The sequence below is a fragment of the Zonotrichia leucophrys genome, chromosome 4 (assembly GCF_028769735.1).
Source record: "Zonotrichia leucophrys gambelii isolate GWCS_2022_RI chromosome 4, RI_Zleu_2.0, whole genome shotgun sequence".
NCBI lineage: Eukaryota > Metazoa > Chordata > Aves > Passeriformes > Passerellidae > Zonotrichia > Zonotrichia leucophrys.
The window spans coordinates 42,820,401-42,845,199 of NC_088173.1; the positions used below are offsets into that span (position 1 = coordinate 42,820,401).

General features: G+C 43.9%; 2 protein-coding genes across 2 annotated transcripts; both read right to left on the reverse strand.

The window, feature by feature from the left end:
* Nucleotides 1-669: 669 nt before the first annotated feature.
* NAAA (N-acylethanolamine acid amidase) lies at nt 670-9,623 on the reverse strand. The gene is made up of 11 exons (XM_064711370.1): nt 9,395-9,623; nt 9,101-9,265; nt 7,475-7,601; nt 6,641-6,731; nt 4,838-4,914; nt 4,211-4,383; nt 3,838-3,900; nt 3,214-3,280; nt 2,702-2,730; nt 1,723-1,817; nt 670-978 (listed from the first exon to the last, which is right to left on the reverse strand). Exons 1-10 carry the CDS (start codon nt 9,562-9,564, stop codon nt 1,742-1,744), a joined length of 1,038 nt encoding a protein of 345 aa, XP_064567440.1. The 5' UTR covers nt 9,565-9,623; the 3' UTR covers nt 670-978; nt 1,723-1,741.
* A 797-nt stretch (nt 9,624-10,420) lies between these two features.
* SDAD1 (SDA1 domain containing 1) lies at nt 10,421-22,960 on the reverse strand. The gene is made up of 22 exons (XM_064711371.1): nt 22,764-22,960; nt 22,563-22,667; nt 22,314-22,412; nt 22,094-22,204; nt 21,502-21,573; nt 21,317-21,417; nt 20,989-21,046; nt 20,048-20,122; nt 19,578-19,679; nt 19,277-19,346; nt 18,778-18,881; nt 18,147-18,204; nt 17,560-17,618; nt 17,167-17,243; nt 16,754-16,851; nt 16,280-16,356; nt 15,789-15,921; nt 14,795-14,892; nt 14,133-14,329; nt 13,552-13,636; nt 13,009-13,170; nt 10,421-11,485 (listed from the first exon to the last, which is right to left on the reverse strand). The coding sequence occupies exons 1-22, from the start codon at nt 22,851-22,853 to the stop codon at nt 11,435-11,437; spliced, it is 2,082 nt and encodes a 693-aa protein (XP_064567441.1). The 5' UTR covers nt 22,854-22,960; the 3' UTR covers nt 10,421-11,434.
* Between the last annotated feature and the right edge of the window lie 1,839 nt (nt 22,961-24,799).

Genomic DNA, 24,799 nt, shown 5'->3' on the forward strand with positions numbered 1-24,799 from the left:
GAAGAGTATGCAGGTAAGTAGGTTATAAGGCTCAGCACAAGGAGATAAAGGGCCCTCAGCTCCAGAAGGTGCTCTCAGAGCAGTTTGCATAACCAGTGCACACCCACCACAGCCAGCATGGCATGGATCTGCAAGTGGCGCTGTCACCTTCATACAGGTGACATTTTATCCAGTGAACAAGGGCGCTTGCCAGCTTTACTTGAAGGTATCCACTCACCTTGACTCTTCAATTCCCTCGGTATCTCTGGAGCACACTTAAGTGTCTAAACTCAATATACAGTCAGCACAACCTGACAAAAGCCCCACTGCTCTGCACCATAAAACAAAATGTTAACTTTTACTGCAGGTAATTTGATCTGAATGTACAGAAACAAATGTAACTGGTTTTTAACCTCCCTGCTACCCAACACAACCTCCTCTCATCTACCAAGGAGAAAAGTGCATTACCACTGTTCCTGAAATAGCTCCTGATTTCTGATTTAAAAAATACCTGTAGTCTACAGCTGTGTATGCTGCTGGCTGCTGCATCTGCCCCTGCTAGGCCCAGGATCAATAACTCCACAGATGAGGGAAAAGGATGAGGACCTAGAAGTAAAATCCCACAAGGCTTCATACATCAAGCTATGAGCTGAATATTTTTATTTAATTACTTCAGACTTTCAGGCTATGTAATTTACAAAATGTATTTATTAGTCAGCACAGAAGTACATCGCAGTTGCACAACTCATACCAAAAATAGTACAAGCCATTTTTACCCATCAACATCTACTAGAGCATCAATTAAATTACAGGAAATTTCAAACTTCCATTACAGGTCATCAACAGGATCACCTGCAACACTTTGAAGAGTTAACAAATCACTGTTTCCTGAATGGTGCACATCATTCATGAACCAAAGCCACTGTACTGCTCCCAGGGGTGATTTTAAAAGCATATATTAGTCTTGCACAGCTTCAGCTTCTCACTCAGTGTGTTGAACTAGAAAAACAGGCAAGAGAGCACAGGTTTGTCCAGAGTTAAGTGAAAAACAAGTTCTACACAATCGCTAGAAATAATTATTCTTGCTACAATCCGACCTGACAGAACTGCTGCAAATATAATAGCAATAGTATTTTTTAAAACCTCTTTAAACTGAAATACAGCTTCTTGTGCTCTTGCCAAGGCCATGCAACCAGTTTCTTGGCATAGAAATTCTCATAGTATCTCTCTGAAGCTGTCCCCATGAGGCACCTTGTGAGCTCAAGAACTTCAGCTTATTCTGTACATTCACAGGACAGAGCCCCCAAAGGATGCTGCTCACATGTAGTCACTGGTGAGCAGCCATTACCAACCAAGTTCAATTTTTCTTAGTGCTAAGTGCACCATCCCCTCCTGCTGGGATTTAGTTCCCTCTGGCAGGGCTTCCTGCCATCATCCACCTGATGACAAGCAAGTTTCATAGTGGGGCTGGTAAAAATAGGCTAAACATTCCCAGAGGCAACCTCTACCTTTAGGTTGCAGCTTCCATCCCTTCCTCTCTGATCAAAAACCTAATATATTCTCCAAGAGTTTCACTAGGACAGTCAATATTTAACTCCCTCTAAAACAATGGAAGCTATTTATCCAAGGGCAATAAACAAGCAGCATCAGGAATTCAGACTGGATCAGCATGCCAGTGCAATGCTTTGGCCCTCAGTGACTCTGGAGCTGCAATTGTTGTGCAAGTACAGACGCCACTTATACCTCTGCCACTTCCATCTCTTCACTCCCCGGCTCTCATCCATGTCTGGTACCGATCTGGAAGTGCAGCACTCATGACTGTAGTGTATACTGTGTTACTGGCAGGGAAAGAGCAACAGAGAGAGTGAGTGACATCCCAAAGGCAGGAGGGGGAATCCATCTAGCTAGCAAGGCAGCAGGACAGGTATTTATGGAAACAAATATTCGGCTTAGGTACAGAAGGATTTAGGAAAAGAGACTGATTAAATTAAAGACTGTTGGCATCAATTTTTAGTGTTCTTTCCCCCACGCAGCACAAGAGAGGAACTGTATTAAACAATTGATACTGTATCTATGTCATAATAGCTGAGATGAACCTTTTCCTTTCCCCATTACCTCACATTGACAAGGCAGAGCAGAGGTAGAGGAAGCCATTGCCAAGCTCCAATAACAACGACTGATACAGAGAATATGATTGAGCTCCATGTAAAAGTAAAACTTGATAACATGATAACTTGCAAAAGTGCAATTTCTGGAACAGCACAGAAGAGTGGTGTACTGAAACGTATCTCTTGAAAATGTAGTAAATGGCATCTAAAAGCTTTATCCCACTTCCTTTATTACAAATTAATCAGAGCTCCATCAGAACATGCAGAAAAAGCTACTGGCAGTGTTATCACAAAGCCCAAATTTCCAAAAATGGGCAAAGGAGTCCATGTGACATCTAGCTGCTCCTCCAAAGGAGTCATTTGTTTCACTACTCCAATGCAATTTCCCATTACCAGACTGAGCCCAAATAAGTGCAGTTCCCTAACTGAAGTGGTAGACCCAAAAGGAACAGTGTTGGGGAACTAGAGGGTCATGAGCACAAGCCAAAATCTAGGCTGGGAAACCACAGGACTCATATACATAAGGAAGATCCTAAAGAAGTTTGTGGTGTGCTTTCAAGTAGCCTGAGGCACAGCAGGAGGCACCAATCAACATCTCTCAATCTAATACTTACTTGTTTAAGACTGGCTTCACTGACAACACCTGTACAGAAAGTTGGAAGAGTTGTCATTTGGGGAGATAAAGAGGGAAGTAAATGGCTATTTAGAAACAGTAGTAGGATGAAGTTATGAAAGGAATAATATAAAGTCAAGAACTTCCCACCTTTTTTAAACATCAGACCATTTTACTGAAGTACTTTCAAAACAAGCCCTCTGAAAGACGTAATTCCCAAAGGTCACCACATCTAACACTAAGTGCCTGTGCTTGAAATAAGAAACTGCACAAAGATGATGGGATTCATCTCCCACTCTTTCCACGTGAATTGGTCAACTGTTACGAAATGCCTAAATAGGAGTCCAGAAGCATTTGGAACAACTTTCAGTCTTCAACCCCCCCCTAGAGACAGCTGTGCAGTAAACCTTGTTCCCCACAATAAAGCACAGCTTTTACATCCCTGATGAAAGAACACTTGTGTTTTGTCAAAGAACTTGAAGAGCAACTCATAAAGCAGAATTTGAGAACTACCTTAAAGAGTGTATCAAAGTTGATGTTGTGCTGTCCAGTAGCATTGAGAGCTTTGATGGCTGCAGTTCTGTGGGAAAGCAGCACATTATCAATTAAACACACTTGTCTGTTTCAAAGGCTACAAAGCACCAACACAAACACCTTCTTACTAAAGGCCTTAACACTTTAAGGCAGGAAATGCCTGCTTTGGTCTAAAATAACCCCAAGTTGTGTGACTGGATCTCATCTCACAGTATTGAAGTTCCTGTTACTATTCCATTGAGCACGTATCAAGAAGCAATCTGCCAATCCCTTTTTGCACACTACACAGCCTAAAAATCCCATACAAACACCCTCCTGGTGCCATCCACTTTGGCACTGTTGATCTAAGTCATTTACCTCCTACTAAATTTTGCTTTCTGAGCAAGTTTGTGGCCTAAGCATTATCTTTGCAGTTTCTCTTTATGCTAATCACTGTCTCACACCCTTTCATCTGTGAGTATTGCTCTACACCATATGTACTCCCTTCAGAGTGGCTTTACAGGAGCTGAATGAGCTGCCTGCTGCAGGAGCAAACAGCTACCCATACCTCTAGCCACTCTGAAAACACATGTTCTCTCCCCACAGAGCTTCCAATCAATTTACCTGCGATCATCAAAAGGAGGAGGGGTAGTCCAGTGATCGTAGTTTGTCTCCACACGGAACCACCTGCAACAAGCACATAAGAAACAAAAGGTGACTCAGTAGGTAATGCACAAAGTCCAACAATCTGTATCCTTACATTGCCAAAAGGAGAAAACTCCCTCAAAAGGCAACTCCCTCCACTTCTGCAAGCCCAAGGGCCCCATGCTGGTAGCTGTAACAGCCTTGACCATGAACTATGGCACACAAGAGGGAATCCCCTGCTGTAACCATGTGACCAAGAGGTGCCCTGGCTCTCTCCAGGAAGTTGTGCCACTAAGCCAGTCACTCAGAAGGGAACATGAGAAGCAAAAACCAAGCAGTTTTTCCTACTTACGCTCCACCTAAGGGATCGAGAGGCCAGAGATCTGCTGGTCCTCTTCTATTCCTCGTTATGACCATGCCTTCTTTGGGTGAGACACCTCCCACAATATAGTAAACCTCAGCAATGATGGGAATGTCAGCCAGTCTGAGAACAGCAGCCTGGAAGTCCTCTGCTTCGCTCAGGGTCTAACACAAAAAGGAGATGAGTGAGGTTAAGCACAAAAACGAGTACTGGGACATCTTCAAAATATGAAGGTCCAGCTAATTGACTCTGAAGTGCTACTTGAAAATATTAATATAACAACATAACAAATAGCATAAGATAACCCCTGGCACAGATATTCACCATCTGAGAGTACAGCTGTCTTAACTGGTTACAACACAAGTTACAGCTAGTTGAAACACTCCCTAGGAAGGAAGCCTTGGCACAGCTTCTCCAGGACCTTTGGCACTAGAGGCTGCCCTCCAAAAGGGCTGGAATTGCCTCACTACTAACTACAGGTACACACTTAGTTTCTCCTGAGAAATTCATTTGCTTATCAAGCTGTTAAGTCTTCTGTGCCACTGATTTTAATTTACTAGATGTTTAAGGACAAATGTGGCACAGCTGTGAAATGTAAGATCAACTCACTGCACTTACATCTCTCACAAGCCAGCTGACCGGGTAATTCCTATTGAAGAAAGCAGCTATAGCATTTTCCCACCATCTACCACCATCTGGGGAGAAAAAAAATTACTATACATGTAATTTATATACAGTGAAACAGGGTAGGTGCCTATCAGCACTAAGTACCAACATTTCACAGGAGAAGTGCCAACAAGGAGCACAACCTTCAGGTGAAATATATATAGACAACACAATTCCAACTGACAATCAGACACAGCAGCTTCACAGAAACCATCTCAGACCTGTCACAACAGGAATGATAATAATCATCTCATTACTCACCCTCCTGAAATACTAGAACAGGAAGAATTTCACAGAAATAATAAAACAGCTAAAAAAGAGGTAGTGATAGTGCTTGTGTTACTGGGAATAATAAGCAAAGTGCAAAAATCAGAAGGCCAAGTTTGTTGCTATTTAAACACACTTCGCAAAGCACAAAAAAAAAAAATATCAGTCTGCTTGTCACTTGATAGACCCTGATCCTGATTTAGTCATCCTGGTTCCCCAAGAGCCACATGCTCACTTCCCTCAATTCATAGTTCAGTTGGAATTAGCCAAAAACATCTTTCACTTCAGATAAGCCAGCAAGCAGTCAGCAGCAGCCCATGGACAGAACTGCAGCATGTGTGGAGTGAACATAGGATGTGGAAATACACAGGATTTTGGTACACAAGCTTTCCTCAATCAGGCCTTTCAAGAGACTCAATAAACATGTAACACTTGCCTTTAAGCTGAACTAAAAGCGGTTTTCCCCAGTAACTAACAGCCCAGGACACCCCAGTTTTGAAAGCATTAACTAACTACTCTGAAATCAGAAGCAGTGTGCATGTAAACTATGGAAAGAATTTAGTGAATCCAACAAGGCAGCATGAGCAACGCAAACAGGAAGCAAGAGGTGCAAGTGCTCCATAACAGAATCCCTACTCAGAGAGAATGTACCGGTGGAACACAGAGTGAATATTGTTTGCATAGCTAAGGAGTTGAAGAACAGATTGTTCAAGATTTAAAAAAAAAAGCTTATCACCATCACAAGGGAAAAAAAAACCCCTTTAGATGTTGGTTCTGAGAATACATCATTGCCAGTTCTAACAGTCACCTAATAAAGAAGAGCACAGTATCAGCTTCTTAAAAGGAATAAAGGGGAGAGAAATGGAGACAATTTTCCAAGCTTTGAGTTGGACATAACTGTGAAACTTGTGAAACTGAAGCCCTTATGAACAAGGCAGTGACCTTCCCCCTGCCTTCCCCACTGTTACAAACTTTAGTTCTCAGTAGTGGCATCTCCCAACTCTGCTCTACTGACCTTGCTTAACTCCCTTTCTGGTGTCTCCTGGCATGCCCTCACAGTCTGCTGCCTTTCCCCTAGATCTTCCCCCTCTTTCCAACTGCCTTATGAAGCCAGGCAAGAATGGAAAACAGCAGAACCAGCAAAGGAGCAGTTTCTTCACTGTCCAAACTGCATCTTGCTATCTCAGCCCCCACTTCTGCCACCTCTAATGCTGGCTCTTGACCAGACCACATCTTTTACAGCATTGCCAAGGCTTTCCCCATCCTTTGACACTTTCAGCTCAGGTGACACTGCTGACAAATACCTTCCCCTACACAGTATCCAAAACCAGGCATGTGTGCTTTCACTCCCTGAGGGCAAGGCAAGGCATTCCACTTCAGGTCCTTTTTGGCAACCTTAACTGCATTGCTCCCTTTGGGAGAAAAAGGCCAAGGCAGGTGACAATCAACAAAACTCATAACATCTACTGTGGAAGACACTCCCTTTACCTCGTTCATCTCCAGAGATGGTGAACTTGTGTGGACTCTGCCCAGTCCATAAGCCGACGTAACCAAGAAATGTGGTGCCTTGGTACGCAACCTGAAACCAGGAAGGAGAGCAGTTGAGCATTCCAGAACAGCACACAGATGGAACCTGCAGCCTGTACTACTTTCTGTAGCTTTCACACCTACGTTACTATAGCACATTGTGCCTTCAGTTACAAGAAAACATGCCAAGTAAATTGAAAAGTGACTCTGAGGCCTCAAACTCACAGCATTCCAGTTGTTTGTGATCACTGAGAGCTACAAGACTTTTGCTCAGGTTAAACTGCCAAGCAACAAACAACTTTTCTGTTTAAAAAACGGACTAATGAGCATTAAGAGAAAAAAAAAATCAGACTCACAAAACTGCACTAGCAGCTAGTTCTTTTTTGAAAATCTTTGTCTAAAGACACACTTGTTGGTCACAGAAATTCACAAGGTCTAAAGAAAAAAAGCACCTTAGAATTGGTTCCTACCAAAACTGATCTCTTTGCCATATTCCCTAATACCTCTTTTCTTCTTTAGCATCTTGACATTTCCTTCTTTCAGCATCTCTTGGAAACAATATCTTGAATACCACATAAAGCTGTTCTACTTTGTCCAATCCATCACCATAAACTGGATGCCCAGAAAGGAAAGAGAATCAGCATTCATCCCACACTGCTGGACCATAACTGTGCTGCTCTAACAATTCAGTAGAATTGGGATGAGAACCCCATTCCTACATTAAACCCCCCATCTAAGCAGATACGGGGCTGTCCCACACAGAACACCATCCAGCCATGCCAACCGAGACCATACCTGCCCACCCTTGATAAACTGCACATCCAGTGTGATCTTGCTCAATATATCGACAAAAGCGTAATCCAGGTTCCGACCATGGTAAATGTTGCCTTTGTCATCCTGAGCCACAATGCTGGTACAGAACCTGCAAACAGAACAGGACAAGGAATGACTGAAGGCACAGCTCTGGCACTTGCAATATCCTAGCTGTAGGAGCTCAACCTTTCAGAAATAACTGAGTTGATGCTCTGCTAAGTGTTTTATTCATGTTACCATACAAAGAGGAGTCCAATATCACTCCACAGTCCACAGCAGGTCAGAAATTAAAGGGCATGCAGAAAGCAGCACTTCCACTTGGGAAAAACCATTATTTCATTTCACTTCTGTAAGCCATAACGAAAAGCTAACATCTGAAAGCATCCATAAGTGTCACACTTCCTGCAGTTAATTCTGATGATTTCATTTCCATTTGGGCTGTGTATAAATATAATCATGAGTAGATATATTCAAATTAAGTCCCAGCAATAAAACTGAAGAAAATTGGTTCATGTATCAGCCATTTCAATAACAGACTACTCTCTAGAACAAGAAGAATGCTCTAATTCCTTGTGTAGCAAGTTCAGTTTCATTAAAACGGGGTTTTTTGGTAAAGTATATTGCATTGGCAGGGAATTAGCTTATATTCTCTGTAGTTTTGAGTTGGTCATTTCAGTGATGCATAACTCTGCTTCTCAAAAATAAAGGTAAACAATTCTTCACACAAGTAGGCTATTCCCAGTTGATGGGGGTTTTCTAGTATCCAAGCCAAGAAACTGAATTTCAGGGGGTACCAGGGCAAAGTATGGCAAGTATCCTCTGTGAAACACTAAAAGAGCCAGCAGTTCAATATATAATATTCAATATTAGTCCTTATTAAAAAAAAATTATCACTGAGTACTACACATTAAGAAAAAAATGATCCAAATGCAAACAAGGAGCCATATGCCTTGATATTGGCTAAAATGTATATGGAGAAATATTTTAGGCTCCCCAGAGGCAACACCAAGTGTTGATTATTCTTCTGCACCCTGTTTCTAGGGCAAAAAGAGACAAAAAAGTCAGTATTTTTTCACTAAGATTTTGTTTGCTGCCATAAATATACTAAAGTAATTTTCCACTGTTCAAATCGAGAAGTGAAATTATGCAGCCATGGTGACCTTTCATCCAGAAAGTAGTTTAGTAGTAACTTTATCTCAGATTAATGAGAGAGCACCTAATTACTCTAGCCTCCTTTTTGGCCATTTTTAAGTGACAGAGAACATTACATCCCCTTCAAACATAAATGATCTCTACTTTTGGATGGATATACCTTACCAGCAAAAATGATTTTTGTATTTTAATACGTTTATATATATGTACATATGCCTGTATGTATGTACATACACAAAACTACGACAGATAGGAGCTGTACTTCCCAATAGAAAACATGACCATTTCTCGTTCCATTGAGCATTCCATCTGCCAAAAGAGAAGGAAACCTTCTGGCTGAACAGATGAAGTGGTCTCAGAACCAAGAGTGCAAGTAACCCAACACATGCCTTCCCCCACGCTGAACTGAAGCTCTCCGCTCACCTGTACGAGACCGTGTAAGCACTCAGCACTTACGCAGTGGATTCGTAGGCAAAGTTGAGCAGGATTCCATCTCCGAGCTTGATTCCAAGTGCTTTGCACATCCCCGCAATCTCTCCCGCGAAGGGCTGGGGCATGAAAAGCTCCAGTTCGGCTGCTATGGGCTGGATGACCTGGTGAACCCATTTGGGTACGCTCTCGCTGCAAGGCACAGCCGAGGAGGGGTCAGCCGAGAGCTGGCCAGCGGCTGGCAGCCGGCAGCCCTGCGCTGCTCCACCAGCCCTCCCGGCGCTGCCCCGCTCGTCCCCCCTCCCGCCCGGCCGCACGCACTCGATGATCCGCTGGACGGCGGCGCGCAGGAAGGCGGGCTCGAAGTGCCGCAGTACGGGCAGCCAGCGCTGCTCGGCCGGGCTGTCCAGGCTCACGTTGCAGCGCAGGGGGGCCGCCGCCCCCGCCACCCCGCACAGCAGCGCCAGAAGCGCCCACGGCCCGCAGCCCATGGCGCCGGATGAAGCGGCAGCGGCGCCCCGGGGCCAACCCACCCTTCCTCACGCCGCAGGGCCCGCCCCGGCCCTGCCCGCCCCAAGGCGTCACGGCCCGCCCGCAGCCTGCGAGCCCGCTTCGTCCCGTGAGACACGGGACCGAGCAGCAGGTGCATGGAACAGGGTAACCTGTGCATTGACCCGGCCCTGCTGCTGCTGCTGTTGGGCCACATTGATCAAAGCCGGTCCCACACTGTCGTTTCCACACTGAGGGCAGAGGGGACAAACTCACGCTTGGCAGAGCTGTCAGCATGCTGGCTGACACAGCAAAGCTGTAAACAAGAGGGAAACCGGGAAAGAGGAGACTAGACCGTGGTCCTCTACCACAGGGGCAAAATATGACCACTCTCTCTCAGTGTCAGAGGGTATTAGTTTCTGGACACATGCACAAGAAAAACTGCTCACTAGAAAAAACGCCCCTAGCAGTACAACTGTGGTGTACAGATTGTACTTGCCTTCTCCTCCCCGCTACCTTTGCCTCCAGCCCCTGCTCCACACTCCACCCCAACAGCGCTCTGGTTCCCAGCTACAGGTGGCTCCTCCACCTGAGAACTCACTGCGCTCCCTGCTGAGTACCAATCCCTCCCCTTCCCTCAGCAGGAACGTACAATTGGAATAAAACAGAGCTGTAAAAAAAAAAAAAAAAAAAACAAACAAAAAACACCCCAAAAAACCCCACCCTACTCTCTGTCCTTCTTTCCCTTAAGCTTCTCTAAGGTTTTTTGCTCTAGGAAGCAGTGTGACAAAACAAACAAAATCCATACAAAAGAATTAAAGTTATTACAAATACATATTAAACCAATACCTAAGTTAAGTGAATTCCTACATGGGATAAGAACATGAATCTGGCTTCCTAAAAAGACAGGAAAAAAGCACCCCACCAAATGCATTGCCATTGTACTGTGCCTGTGGCACCTGTTTCTGCATCACAAAGAAATCAATCTCTAACAGACTTGGAAAAAGGACAGTATAAATAACTCCATCAAGTTATAAATACTTGATCAACTCCATTAGAACAGGTGGCTGGGAAAGGTACAAAGAAGCCATTAATGGTCCCAAGAGAGGTCAAGGCTAAAGCACAAGTTCAACCTTAGACAAAGAATTCAGACACCAATGTGATTTTTGCATGTACTTGCCAAGAGTCACACTTGGCAAGTCCCAGCAGAAGGCACACCACAATAGAAAAACGTTCCTTTTTTTCTCTGGTATGTGATTTTTTTTTTGTATTTAAATAGCAACAAAAAACCCTTATCTCCCAATACACTAGTTGTATTTTTCTTTTCTTAGTAAGCTATAATGAACTGTTCTTCCCCACAATGCTTGAATTAATTTTAGCTGCATCACAGCTGAACTTGGTATTATTAAATTGGTCAAAGCCAGCTACTCACACAACAGCTCACTCCATCTGTACAGACAGTCCCCTAAGATAGGCACAGACACTACACCCACATGCTTTATAGACTGACCAGAATATTTTTGCTTTCTGTGTCTTAGTCAATAATTGCCTCAGGTAGAATTTTTACCTTACTGTTGTGTATTTTAATACGTACACATACAAAACCCACTGTAAGTAAATTACATGAAATAAAAATATAATTGCCTTCTTCCCTAGAACACTTTAAAACAAAATTAAAATCCTCCAAGGATTAAGGCCTGTGTCCTATTGATGCAGCATCCACCAGCTAGCAGGAGTTCCATTTGCATTTCCAAACAGATCAGAGCTAAATCCATAAGGCACCACAGTCCTCCTTTCCCCCAGGGTGATGGTAGGTGCAAATCAGCATGTCCAGGGCAACTTCTCCAAGGGTGATGAAGCTCTCTCCAGCATTTATTTTAGCAGCTGTTTTCTCTTTTTCAGAAGTGCATCTCTAAGAGCCAGCTAACCACAAAACAAGAGGGGAATATTCAGGTAAGGAGCATAACTGAGAAAGCAACACTACCACATTAGAACTCTTTTCAATTTCTTTAACCTCTGATAAAAACACTAGGAGCTCATCAGCTCAGACAGGGAGCAATGCAAATGCTAACAGTTAGAGTGGCAGAAACACTGGGGTTATGTACCTAAACTCCACAGTACAATTAAAGAGCTAGGCATGACCAGATCCTACACAATGAAGATGAGAACAAACTACTCTGACTCACTTTGAGCAAAAGATACCTAGAAAGTTACAGTTCAGCTGAGAGGTAAGTAAAATTGGTGTTTCGTGAAGTATTACAAAATTACTTTTCAAGGGGGAAGGAGAAATTTTTACAAGTGTCATTATCATCCTAAAGAGATCTTACTGTACATACAACTTGTTTTAAGTAATAGCTTCAAACGTATAGTAATGTGATGTAGTACTTAAAACACAGTAGTACTGTGATGCAGTAGTAGCTCCTAGTAGAGAAGCTAGCTCTGGACTGTAGCAAGCAGGCCATTTTATCTTAGCACCAAAAAGCACAGCAGAATGCAGTGCCATACAACGAAGATCCTCCTACCCACTCAAAACACTCATGGTTAACAGACTGGTGCTGCAGCCTAACTTTCATGGGGGAAAAAAGTATGAATAAATGCTGTTTAGGCATTACATTTGAATTTAAAACTTCAGTGAGGACAAAATGCTTCAAGATGTTTTTTTAGAATAACTGAGCCAAGTATAACTGTAAACAGCAGGTTTTTAAAGTGCCTGTTTGCAGTTTATTGTTCATTTGCAGCCTATTGTGTGTGTTTTGAGAGCTGGTTTCAATGTTGTCAGCCTTAACTGAAGTGAGGCAGAATGATGCCAAATAAACATGTACAGAGGACATGTACTAGTATTAGACTACATGCTCCTGATCAACAGAAAAGCTTCAGATATTCTCTACTGAGTCTACTAATAGCTCCTGCGTTGCCCTTCCTAAGGCAAGAAATTGCAGACAAATATCATTTGGATAAAGTGTATGCTCCTGGAAACAACTCTAAGTTCAAGCTGCATGTAAACACTTGCACAAAACACCATCTGGGAAGAAAAAACAACTGGACCACTGGATTATTGTAAAGTTTCTTGAACGCATTTGGATGAGTTGAATAAGCAACACCTTGTAAAACCCTAGACTGGCAGGGGCTTCACCACTGAGAGCAGCATTAGTGTCAAACTACTGCTTAACTGAACAGCATTTGCTTCTATTCCTCAGGAACATTTATGACAAGCTATTAGATGACCTCTATGCCAGAACAGATGAGTCTGTGATAGGTCAGACTATGGAGAGTGAACAACAATCTGCAAAGCAGCTCTTCCTCTGGGGCAGGAGTGGGGCAAGCCAAGCCACAGGCTTTCTCAGAGTTACAGGAACAGCACCTCAGGCCAGAAAGTAGGGAGCACCACACCTGTACCACAAATCACTGCTCACACTGCCCCATCCATCTCCACCATGAAACATTACCTGTTTCTCCCTAAAGGAACGCTTGTTCTTGGTCCGGACACTATGGCTGTACCTAATCATCATGAAGTTCTTGTTCTTCTGCTTTTCTTTATTGGAAGAGCTGGCAAATGGGTTAATTTTGGTTTTCTTTTTCACAAATTCTTTTCTGTCTGTTTTTCCAGCCTAGAATAGAGAGCGCAATAGAGTAATAAGGGGTCATTTTCCTTCACCTACTATCAACATCACCTGCCTGATGGTAACAGGTTCTATGGCAATAGCAACAAATCTGGGTTCCGCATGACTGTGTTCATACATGGCTTCTCCCATACTGGCTGTATTTCTTAAGTCACAGTGAAAATTGCATCTGTTTGCATTTTCATGGTCACATGTGACCACCAGGACACTGTATGTGTCACAGCCAAGATGCAACAGCAAAGAACCAAACCTCTCAAAACCCACATGGCAGCTTGGCACCTACCTTTGAAATGCAGCCTCAGCACTTCCTCCTGCAGAAGACAAACCCAGACCCAGAGGGACAGGATACAGGACACACCAGTACCTCACCTTTGCAGTTGCCAATCTGGTCTCCTTGTCTGACTTGGGCTTCTTATGCAGATGTTCAATATCTCTGAGTGAAAGCAACTCCCCCCTACACACAAATCCAATAAATGTCACCACACAAAGCTTCAGCTGGCAAGGAAAACAAGATGCCCACTTCACCCTTTGTCTCTCACCCATCCTAGGCCACTGTCTCACCATCAATTTAGACACAAACACTTCTTGTTCCCTTCAGGATGCTCCTCATGTTTGGGATATCCATTACAAAAGTCACCCACTTATATTTCAAGTCCTACTTTTTTTCACCAGGTGTAAGAAACACTGGAGCTATAACCAGGCAGCTACTGCCACAAAACACCCCCTCTCATACCTCTAGGCCTGAAAAAGTCAAACAGTCTCAGACCTTGCACAAGCTCCTGATGATATTTTTCCCAGGTATAAACCAACCCCCAAACCCAGGATCCACTCTAGGCTCTGGCTGTTACCAGGGAACACTGATCAGCAGCAGAGCTCTGTGCCCTACTGCAATGAACAGCTGCATCAGGAGAGGATAAGTGAGAAAAAGCACTCAACAGCCCATATCCTACCTGCCCTCCTCCTCCTCTTCATCATCTATTTCAATATATTTCCGCTTTGCAGCTTTGCCAGGTGCAGAATTAAGTTCTCTGGAAAGCTGGGCAAGACGTATTTTCTTGAAGTCTTCCTGAGTTAGCAGCCTGCTTGTACTGACTGCAGCAGCTTTGGCTTTTCGTTCCTCTATGGGCATGCTTTTCACTTTTTCTGCCTTTGGAAAAGAAAATGGTACAGAACAATCAGAGCTTTGCATCCCAGTCCTGTGCCACAATCCATGAGCCTTGCCTCCCAAATACAGAGCATGCAATGGCAATATTGTTGGGAAATGCTACAAACAGATGTCAGGATTTTTCCTTGTCTCATATCCAACATCTAGTGTCTGAATGGAGTGCATGCACATCAGATTTTGGGAGTACAAGCTCTCAGCTGATTGTCACAGCTCTGAAGGCATTGAGCCCTGAGATATAATTCCTCCTTCTCCCCTCCCACCCTTAACAGCATGTGTACTTCAGCAGCACTGCTGAACAGCACTTCAGCCTCACTGCTTCAGGACAGCTTGCTCTGAAAGCCTGGGTAGGTATTTAAGAGCAGCTCCATGAGGGTGAAGAGCAAGAGGATCTGCTCTGTGATCAACAAGACTCATATGTAGTTGGCGTAGAAGAGACTTGGAACTCACTAATTGTTGCTGCTCCTCATCCGAGGAGTGATGCACATCAATCCATTCTCCATCGTCATTGTCCTCCTCCTCACTCAGGCTAGCACTTTCCCAGCCATCTGCTCACAGAACAAGTAAAGAACTGTTAACACAAATTCACCTTCACTACCCCGACTGGCAATAATTGATGCTGCCATCAGTTATCAGCCTGTTCTCATTGCCTTTCATTTATTTCACTTATTTCCCAACTTCATTTTGTCCTGGGACAAAAATCATACTATGCTCTGCAAAGCTCAGTTGTCATCTCCAGGGCAAGATCCTGAAAACAAGGTGCATTTGGGACAGCCTGAAGCACCACAGGAATTAACAGGCTGATTACCTCATAAGCAATACTGTTCCCCACTCCTAGCCACCTAAACCAACCCAACAAGAGAAGTACTGTGGTTTATAGCTGGCTTAGTTCAGACAGTCAAAGCATGGCTCTTCACTGCCGTGCTGGCTGTAGTGCCGAAGTTCGCAGCTGCAGCAGCCAAGCCCGGTGTTACAGTGATCACTACACAGCCTACATTCCTCCAGCCCCTGCAGCATCTTCAAGGCACTCAGACTTCATTCACCAAACTCTGCCTTGCTTTTAAAGACTCTTCCATCTCTTTTCCAACTCAGGCACGGGTTCCAGGGTGTGTAAAGCATTTACACAGGAACTGAACTCAATAAGCCAAATATAATACCCAACTACTGTTTTGGTGTTCTACAATATTCAGAAAGTTTTATTTAGGAGAAGCTGAACACAAAGTTCACAGCTGTACTGTCTGTCCCTCTGCTTCTCATCTTGGTGTGTATCATAAAAAGCAACATAGTACCAAAATCCAGGAGCAAACTGCACTTACCCAAGGACAGACATGTGCAAGACAAAGCACAGCAGGAAATGAAATGCACAAACACCAGGTTCCATGTCCACATAAAATCTTAGTGACAGCGATGCCCAAACCAGAATTTTTAAAGAAAAAAGGCCAACCTTCCTCTTGGGTTCCTCCCTTTTCCTTTTGATCCTCCACCTCTAGTACTTCTGCTCCTGGAATGTAGTCTTTGGCATCCAGTTCTCCATATTCATGAATCCTGGCTTCCACTGAGGCTTCCGTAGGCTTACCCTGTACATTAACAAAACACACATTGAGCAGGCTGCTACTGTAATATCCATCCATCCATGAAAATACCTAAAAGAATAGGAGGGCATGGCTCCAAAGACCTTCCCTTACTCCATGTGGCAGAGTTTAATAACTGAAGGTCAATGCGTCTTGGAAAACAGCTCAACTTCAGGAGCATGACCTAACCATGAGTTAGATGAATGTGAACTAACAAAATGTGGATAGCACACCATGTCCAAATGCAGCAGGCAGAGGAACAACACAGACTTGACTCCACCTTCTCAAAAGGATACTGAGACCAATTCTCATCATTTTTGAGCACATCAGTTTTTAGTGAGTGCAGAACACATGAAACACTTACCCTGAACTTCTTCTGCAGCATCTCTGGATTCAGAGAGCGGAACAGGTGTATCAGAGTTCTTGCGGACATCATCACATCTGCCCAAGAAATGAGACAGTCAGGAAAAAAAACAGAACTCTGAGCAAACCAAAAGCCCACACAGATCTCCAGCTGTGTGGAGATTTTACAACTGACTCAAGTCTTCTCTGAGCTTATGGTTCCCTCTGATTTCTCTGGTATAGAACACAGCACTTCCTCAGGGCTAACTCTTCTTAACAATCCCTTGCTTTATTTTTGTCAATTAGTTCCTCTACCCTTGGACTGTTTTGTCTCCCATGGCTATACACTCCAAATAGAGAGATGGACCCCAACCACTCAAAGTGGTCTGAGCCCATAAAAACCAATTAGGACAGCACTTCCATGAAGGCTGTAACTGAAGATCACATAACACAGAAAAAAAGAAAGAGTTTAAAGTGGTATCCATGTAATATTTACTTTTATTTTTATGCGTCTTGTACTGAACAAGGTCTTGGAGCAGATCTTCAGTCATGGCTAAGGGACACCTTGCAGTGATTTCTTTTATTGCATTGATCCTAAAAATAAGGAAAATCAGTTATTTTCTCAACACCAGTTAGGAGAAAGCACCACTTACAGAATTAATTACCTGAACCTTGAAGAACCTTATACAGCATTTATACAACACACAGTGTAAGAGGAGAAAACCATCAAATACTCCCAGCAAAAAAACCAGAACATTGAAGCTAACATACTTTTAACTCAAGCAGCTTCTTGAAAGCATAGCACAAGTAACATAGCATAGTAACAAGGAATAAGCAGCAACTGGTTAAAAAAACCATGTATTTTATCACATCTGGAGTTTGACATGACTCATACAATTCTGTACCCACCCTACAGTCATGACCTCTCCAGAATTCTTGTCTGTGACAAAGTTGTTGGCAATGGTCATCAACACTGACTGGATAATCTGAAAATTAAAAAAAAACATATATTTAATCAAAACACGCTTTGGTGTTATTAACAGACACATCCTTTTTCATAGAAAGACATTAGGATATGTCAGTACAGCCCACAAGTATTTTCTAAAATTTTCTTGCAGAAAATCAACTTTTCCCCCCCCTTTATGAAACAATGCCTTAGAACTTGCAAAAATTGCTGTAATTACCGTAAGCTTTTCCAACCAGTCTGAGCAATTCCCCTTCCCCCTCCCCACACACACACTCAGTTGCATTTCCATGCTGCCCTGCTGCCCATTTAATATCCATCACAGGGAGAACACTGACCTCAGGTGGTACCAGCTGATGTGAAGCCTGTGCAGCAAACAGAAGAATCTTTGTCACTTCTGGAAGAAAAGGAGGAAGAAGATACCAAAACATTGCTGCAGCTTGCTCCAGCCAATAAACACATCCTTTAAAACTCAACAAGCTGCTCAGTCAGGCCCAAAACCATTCAGCCTGGACTTCTTTGGGACAGTTGTTTCTCCTCTCCCACCAAGCATTAGGAACTCCTGTGGCCTCCACAACAGCCAGCTGAAGCAAAAGGAAATGCTCCAGCACTGCAGTCAAACCCCAGTAAAAGGAAGCAGCATAAGGCAACCATGCTTAGCTTAGCTGGTCAGGATTAGGGACTCAGATTGCTTTTATTCCTTTGCTCAAATCCTCAGGTAAGGAGCCCTGAGTGCACACAGCCTCCACAGAAGCCCAAATCACTTGGCACTTCTCGCAGTCAGGGACTTGTACTTCCTTTGTCCACACTGGACTACTCCTGCTTCCCACCAAACCACTGCTACCTGTCCACTTCCACTGCCACTTCTATCAACTGCCTGTACATGAGATATGAGGGATCAGCAGTACCTGGAGTAGCTACTTACCCCTCTGATGGGGCTGGAGGAACCTCTGAACAAAGGGGTAGAAATTAAAAAGAAACAGCTGCAAGGCAAATTACAACATATTATCTTCTTGTCTTAGAACTTGAGATCACCTTCATAAGCTGATACATGGTAAAACCATCTCATTCTAGTGTGCTCCCCAAATGCCTCAGATTTTAGAGCAAAATGTTGTCTCCTATGTTGAGTTTCATATTTGTGGGACGAGGAAATGAACGGCACCAAGGTAAATACAGCTGCAGTCCCTTTGCACCTAGCCCTTATCACTTAAATCCTTAAATGCCCAACTTGCACTGGATTACTCTTCACTTAATTCAGCGCTAATACTTTATTACTGGGTAGTCCACATAGAATCCTCCAAGTGCAGTTTCCTTCTTGTTCAGCACCACCTGAAAACTCCGTGGTCAGCACGAGCAGCTTCCCCGGAAGGTCTTGAAGCACCAAGTTCTCCTGTATTTTTTAGGTTCAGCTCCTCTATTCCAGACCAATAGCTTTTTCTATGAGTGCTTACTTAGTCCCACAAGGTCTGTACCACTACCATTACATTATGCCTCCTGGCAATTCCTTGACCTTCCCTACACACTTTTGGACATAGAGAAAAATTAAAGCTACATACCTCATGTATTCCAACAAGCCTGGATATTAGGTCCATGAGCATCATCTTCACTTCAAATCGCTCCTTGCAGTTCTCCAGCTGCTTCAGCAGTTTCTCAGCAAAGTCTGGAAATGGCAAAAATAGTTTTGCAGAAAACTGAATGAACACAACTCAGAACTCAAATGGGATTACAGTCACAAAAGGCAGTTTGATTCATTCTTATTTTCAAGGCCCAGTGCCCTTTCACAGAAATTCAAAGTGACCAAAGCACTTATTCCAATAGGTTATTTCCCTTCTCATATGCCTAAAAGGCCTGCTGTGCACAGGTTCAGCAGAGAGAGCCAGCAGATGTTCTCCAACACCATAAGCACTGGGTCAGCATTGAAAACTGAATGTTTAGATGCATTTTGGGTTGATCTGAGAACATGAGATCGCCAGAGGTTCACTGGAATAGATGACAACCAAATCAAGTGCTGTTAGATTAACCAAATTGCACTAAGAGAATTCACTGCACACTCACCTTGGGGATCATGAATCAAGTGAATGGCAGAGAAGTTGAACACCTCTGGCTTGCTCTTCTTTTTCTGCTTCTGCATGGAAACAAGAGTAAAATACATTTCTCTTTTCGTGAGTAAAGTCCTAAAGTTTCAAGGTTGCTGTCAAAAGACTGTTGCCTCTTGAAGAAGATTTTAAAAACTATCCCTATTTTCAACCACAAGCACTATCTGCCATCTGCAGCTAAACAAGCAGGGCAACAACAGGACTTCCATACTAGAAGGATTAATCCAAGGTGATGGGAAGTCAGACAGCCCTCTCCTCACCTTGAGGACTTTCATGGCTTTCTCCAGTTTCTTCTTGCGCTTGGTGGTTTTCTTGTTGGTGGCATAGCGCATCATCAGATCCCTGGCCGTGGGGCCATCATCCTTGGGGAAGGAACACAACACTCAGGTGACCCAGGCTCCAAATGGCAAGCACAGTAACAAACTACAAATATTTTTCAGTACCACATACTCTGAAAACTATCCCCCTTACTAAGCTTCAGAACACATAGGTACCAGCACCTAAAAAAAAGAGCTTAGTGTTTCTCTTTTAACAGAGAGACAGACAGACATCCTGGGGCCAGATGTCAGACACTGAAATTGTTTGTCAATCACAGAAACATCTGGTGACAACTAGACAGGTCAGTGAGTAGCAGCAAGGCAGACAGACTGGCAAAGCCAGTCACCAAGATAACAGAACCAATAACAGGTCTGAAAATCAGAGAAGGGAAATATTTGGTCACAACACCCACCTCAGACTCCGACTCGCTGCCCTGTTTCTCATCCTCATCTTTCCCAAGGAAGAACTTCAAACTAGCAACTAACACCTGAAAAGTCAAATGAGATCATGTGGCACAAGCTGACCTACATGATCAGAATTTATAACCACCCGACATCCACACCTTAAGCCATGCAAAGACTTAACCAGTTTTTTTTAATAGGCATAGATCTGAAAATAAAGATCAGAAAATAAACCAAGTTACAGCCTGAGAGCCACAAGCGTCTTACAAACCCAGACAACCTGAGCTGCCCATCATTGCTCAGAGGCAATCAGAACCAAAGAGCACCTGAGTTGCCACAAGGCAAAATTCAAAGCTGCCAATTGTCTTATCATCCTGCAAAATTATTTCAATGCAGTTGCTCCATGTCAACACCGTCAGGAGGCCCTACACAGGCAAGAGCCAAGGTGATGCTCAGAGCTCTCATCCTGCATTAATTCAGGTAATTTTGCTGGTTAGGTTTTTAGTCTTGGTTGGCTGACTGTTATTGAATGGAACCACTTTTGGACCTTCACAGGTCCAAAAGTGGTTTAAAAACTTTAAAAACTTAAAAACTCCAGCCATAGGACAAGTTTTTAAAGCCTCCAGAGCCAAGGCAGAAGGCCCAATATTCAGTCAGGTCAGCTGCTCTCCTCAGTTAACCATAGGCTCACAGTGCTAATATTAAGGAGGTGATATCCTGATAGTCTGTTCTGAAGAGCAGTGAAAAGAACATCCACACTCCCTCCACCAGGCTACACTTGTTACAAGATAAGCTGCTAAGCTCCACCTCCTCCTATGAGGGTTATTTTGAGAACTAAACAAGCAACAGACAAATCAGTGAAGTTTGTTTGCTATAACAGCATATTAAGTTACATTCACATGAAGAAGGTAGCCAAGGTAACATCCAGTGTATGAGTGATTTCTGTCCTCACCTTGGTCACTTTGGAAAAGCAGGCAGTTGTGATTACATTGACTGTTTTGGCATCATTCCTGGAAAAAAACAAGCCATATCTTATTTCAAGTCTGGCAATTTTATCTTCTCAGAAAATTAGTTCTCAGCAAATATTTAAGTAACTCATTTCACACAAGACATTATTTCTTCTCAGCTAAATTCTTTGGTACAAGTTACAACTCCACTGGGGTACAAGTAGGAAATCTATTTAAGTCACTGTGACTTGCATTGTGTTGTGCTATGTGCCACAAAGGACACCCGTGTGCCCCACAGTAAGTGGCAAATGGACACAAGCCTGCCAGACCCACCAAATATTTCTTCTGTAAAGCTCTATCATCACATCCAGAGATATCTTGGCAGCAGTGGGATTGCTGTCTCTCAACATGGTGTACATGAAGTTCTGCAGTGCCTACAGAACAAGTTGAAAACATGTCTTTAGAAGTCTTCTACAACAGCAGCAGCTCAGTTCAAAGTACACAAGAAAGGCACCTACTGTGTTCACTTTATTGTTCTTGTGTTTGGCGTTGACATTCTTGATGTCTGTCACAATGTGAGTGTACAAAGTCTGCAAGTGGAGAGATGACAGGGAGTAACACACAGGAACACACACCCTGTGCCCAAGCACTGACATAACCCAGCTGATCACCTCTGAGAACATCACTGGCTTACAGCAGGAAAACACACAGGAAGGCATCCTGTGGAGACTCATGGATTTCAAAATCATACTGAATTCACAGTACAGCAAGGCAGGACAATGAACAGCATCAAATACGGCTTCAAATCCTGCCCCTGCCTCATTCAAGCCTGTTCTGACAGCCAGGTTTTTCAACTGCAGACACAACCAAACTGCTCAATCCCAAACAGGATGAACCTACAACCTACAACAGCAAGGTGTTTACAGCAGGAAAACTGTTATTAGTCCAACACAGAGCTGGAGCCCTGCCTCCAGCACTGACTGCTCTAACAGCTGAGCTATTTTAAACTTGACTTTCCCAACCATGCAGAGAAGAACTGCCTATTCTGCCATTACCCCACAAGTTGGTCAAAACCCACTGGAGATGCAGGTTTTTGTCAGCACACCTTACCTTCCGTAGCAGTTTATCGTGGCACCGCAGCAGTTGAAAGAAGAGCTCCAGCAGACTCGTGGGATTTATTAGATTCTTGTTTCTCAACAATATCAGAGCCTTACAGAAAGTCTGCAAGAGAAACCAAATTTCACATCCCTCTCCAGCTTCTCTTCATTGACAAACAAATCCCAAGCTCTCAGCTCACACCAAGAGCAGGGCGAGCCCAAGGCGGTCTCACCATGCGCAGGTCGGGGTCCAGGACCGTGTGGTGGTAGGAGAGTAGCTCCTTCAGCTGCTGCGGGAAGCTGGCCATGTGCTCAGGGTAGCAGTGGGCAACCTGCAAGGGACAGGGCAAGAGAAAGCTCTACAGCACACCTGCGCTTCCCTCACAGGGCTGGCAAGGGCCACGCAAGCTGTACATTTAATTGAATTTCACCAAGCACAGGCTGCCACAGCGCCGACTGCGGGGCTAGGGCCCGGGGCTCACCTGCGCCAGGAACATCAGCAGCTCGGCCAGCTCTTTACTGGGCTTGTCCGGCTGGAAGGTGAAGATCTCCACATGGGACTGGTAGTGGTGGTACTGCTGCAGGAACTGCGCACATAGAACAGAGGCAGCTGAGCAACACCCGCCCGTACCCCGTGCCCCGTCCCGCAGCCCGCCCCAGCCACTCCACTCCCTTGTCCGCACCTCCTCGGTGTAGGAAGTGGGGTCGCGCTTGATGAGGTTCTGCAGCTGGGGCAGGTTGCTGGGCAGCTTGTTGCCCTGACGGCCCGACATGGCTGCGGGCACCGGTACAGGGAGCGTAGCACACGAGGGCTCAGCCGGTCGCCGCCATCTTATCCCGCCCTCGACGGCCGCCGCCGAGGGACAAACCTGTGCGGGAGGCACTCTCCGTCAAAGCGCCCCCTGGCGGCAGAGCGGTCAGAGGGGAGAAGCGGCTCCTGGGCGGCCCCGCTTCCTTCAGACCGGAGCGTGGGCAGCCCTGAGGGGTTAACCACGGAGCGGGGCCCGGCCCGGACCGCAGCTGCCCCCGCTGCAGCCTCCCCGGGCAGTTAGCCGCAGCACCCCGGTCTTACTGCTCCAGCAGCGCTGGCTCTCCTCCCCTCTCAGCTACTTGGAGGGAAAACGCTTCTCAGTACGTCTCAAATGGTCACTAAAGAAGCAGCATTAGAAAGTAATTCTCATTGAGGAGAAAGGGTTAATCCGTGTTTAGTCTTTTTTAAGTTTAAACTTTTATGTTTAAACTTTTTTAAGTTTAGCTTTTGATCAAGAGAATAGAAAGCAGACTTCTTCATTTGCATAGCTTATACTTTCTTTAGACACCTACTTACTTACACTGTAGAATAATTGTCATTCCTTGATACAGTTTACTTAGCAAACAGTAGTAAATACATTTGGTTCAATAAATGCGCTTAGGTTCAGCCAGACAACATCTACCAGAGTAGCATTAAGGTACAAATGGGGTACAGTATAAAACCATGGACACAACTGCCCATTTAAGTCTCCAGCACTTCTCTCACTGGCAAGCTTTTCACCTTGTGTGCCAGAATCTCAGAGCCAGCTGCAGCCACCTAAGCACATGTCTGCTACTATGGAGGAGCTCAGGTGAGTTTGGGCTTTCCTGTACCTTTTAAAGCAAGTAAAGCACATCCCCTTACACATACCTACACAGCCCACAAAAAAAAAAAAAAAAAAAAAAAAAAAAAAAAAGTTTAGCATCACCTGGAGAGCAAAATGACTGCAAATGTAAGAGAAAAACCTGTTACCACATGCATAGAACAACAGCAAGCCCTCCATCACCAAAAGAGTTAAATTAACATTTAATACATTTACATTGCCAGCTATTCGTTATGTTCATTTGCTTTAACCTCTACTTTGAGGCAGCTTTATTGAGCCCTCCAGCACAGCCCTTAAATGACCCAGCCAAGGAACCCACTAAAGCCTATAACCTCCATGGGCCATCCCTATTTCAGCACCCACAGCTCAAAGTTTTGCAAAACCTAAACACCACTACATAGGCTTAACTCCACCTAAAGAGCAGAAAGAGTGCTCAGCTTCACACTCCACTGCTCCAACACAGTTATGTCACTGACTGACTGCAACACATTTGCAGTTAAAGTGAGGAACAGCCACACTACTTAAGAAAGTCAGGGAGCAAAATAGCCTTATCCACACTCCAAAGCAAAACAATAAATACTCATTATCCCTACAGGAGCAAGGCTATTGCTTGGATTTCTACGAAGGCATTTAACAAGGTTAGACAAACAAACTAATTCAGTCTCATTACATACAAATAGAGCACAAGTAAAAATCATCTTCCTAAACAATTTTTACTCTTTTAATATGAAAAGATGCATTATTAAGCAAACAGCATATAAGAGATTATTCTCTGTAGTGCTTTTAATGAAAAAAAATCCCAATTTTATGGGCTTTTAATCAAAGTTTTTTACTTAGGAAGCCACAAAACTCAAATACCTATAAATATTAACATCCAATTCTTATATAAAATCATTTTATAAAACTAGACTTCATAATTAATTTGGCTTCCAACCAGCATCTTAAAAAACCCAATAGCAAACAAACAATTCCTATTAAACAAAAATACCAAAAGTTAACTCACCACCACCTTCATTGCTCCTAAGTGAAAAAATGGGGGCCCTGGTGTGAGCATTTACACCCGAAGCCTGTTATCTCTGGCACACTGGGCTGATTTTCATTACTAA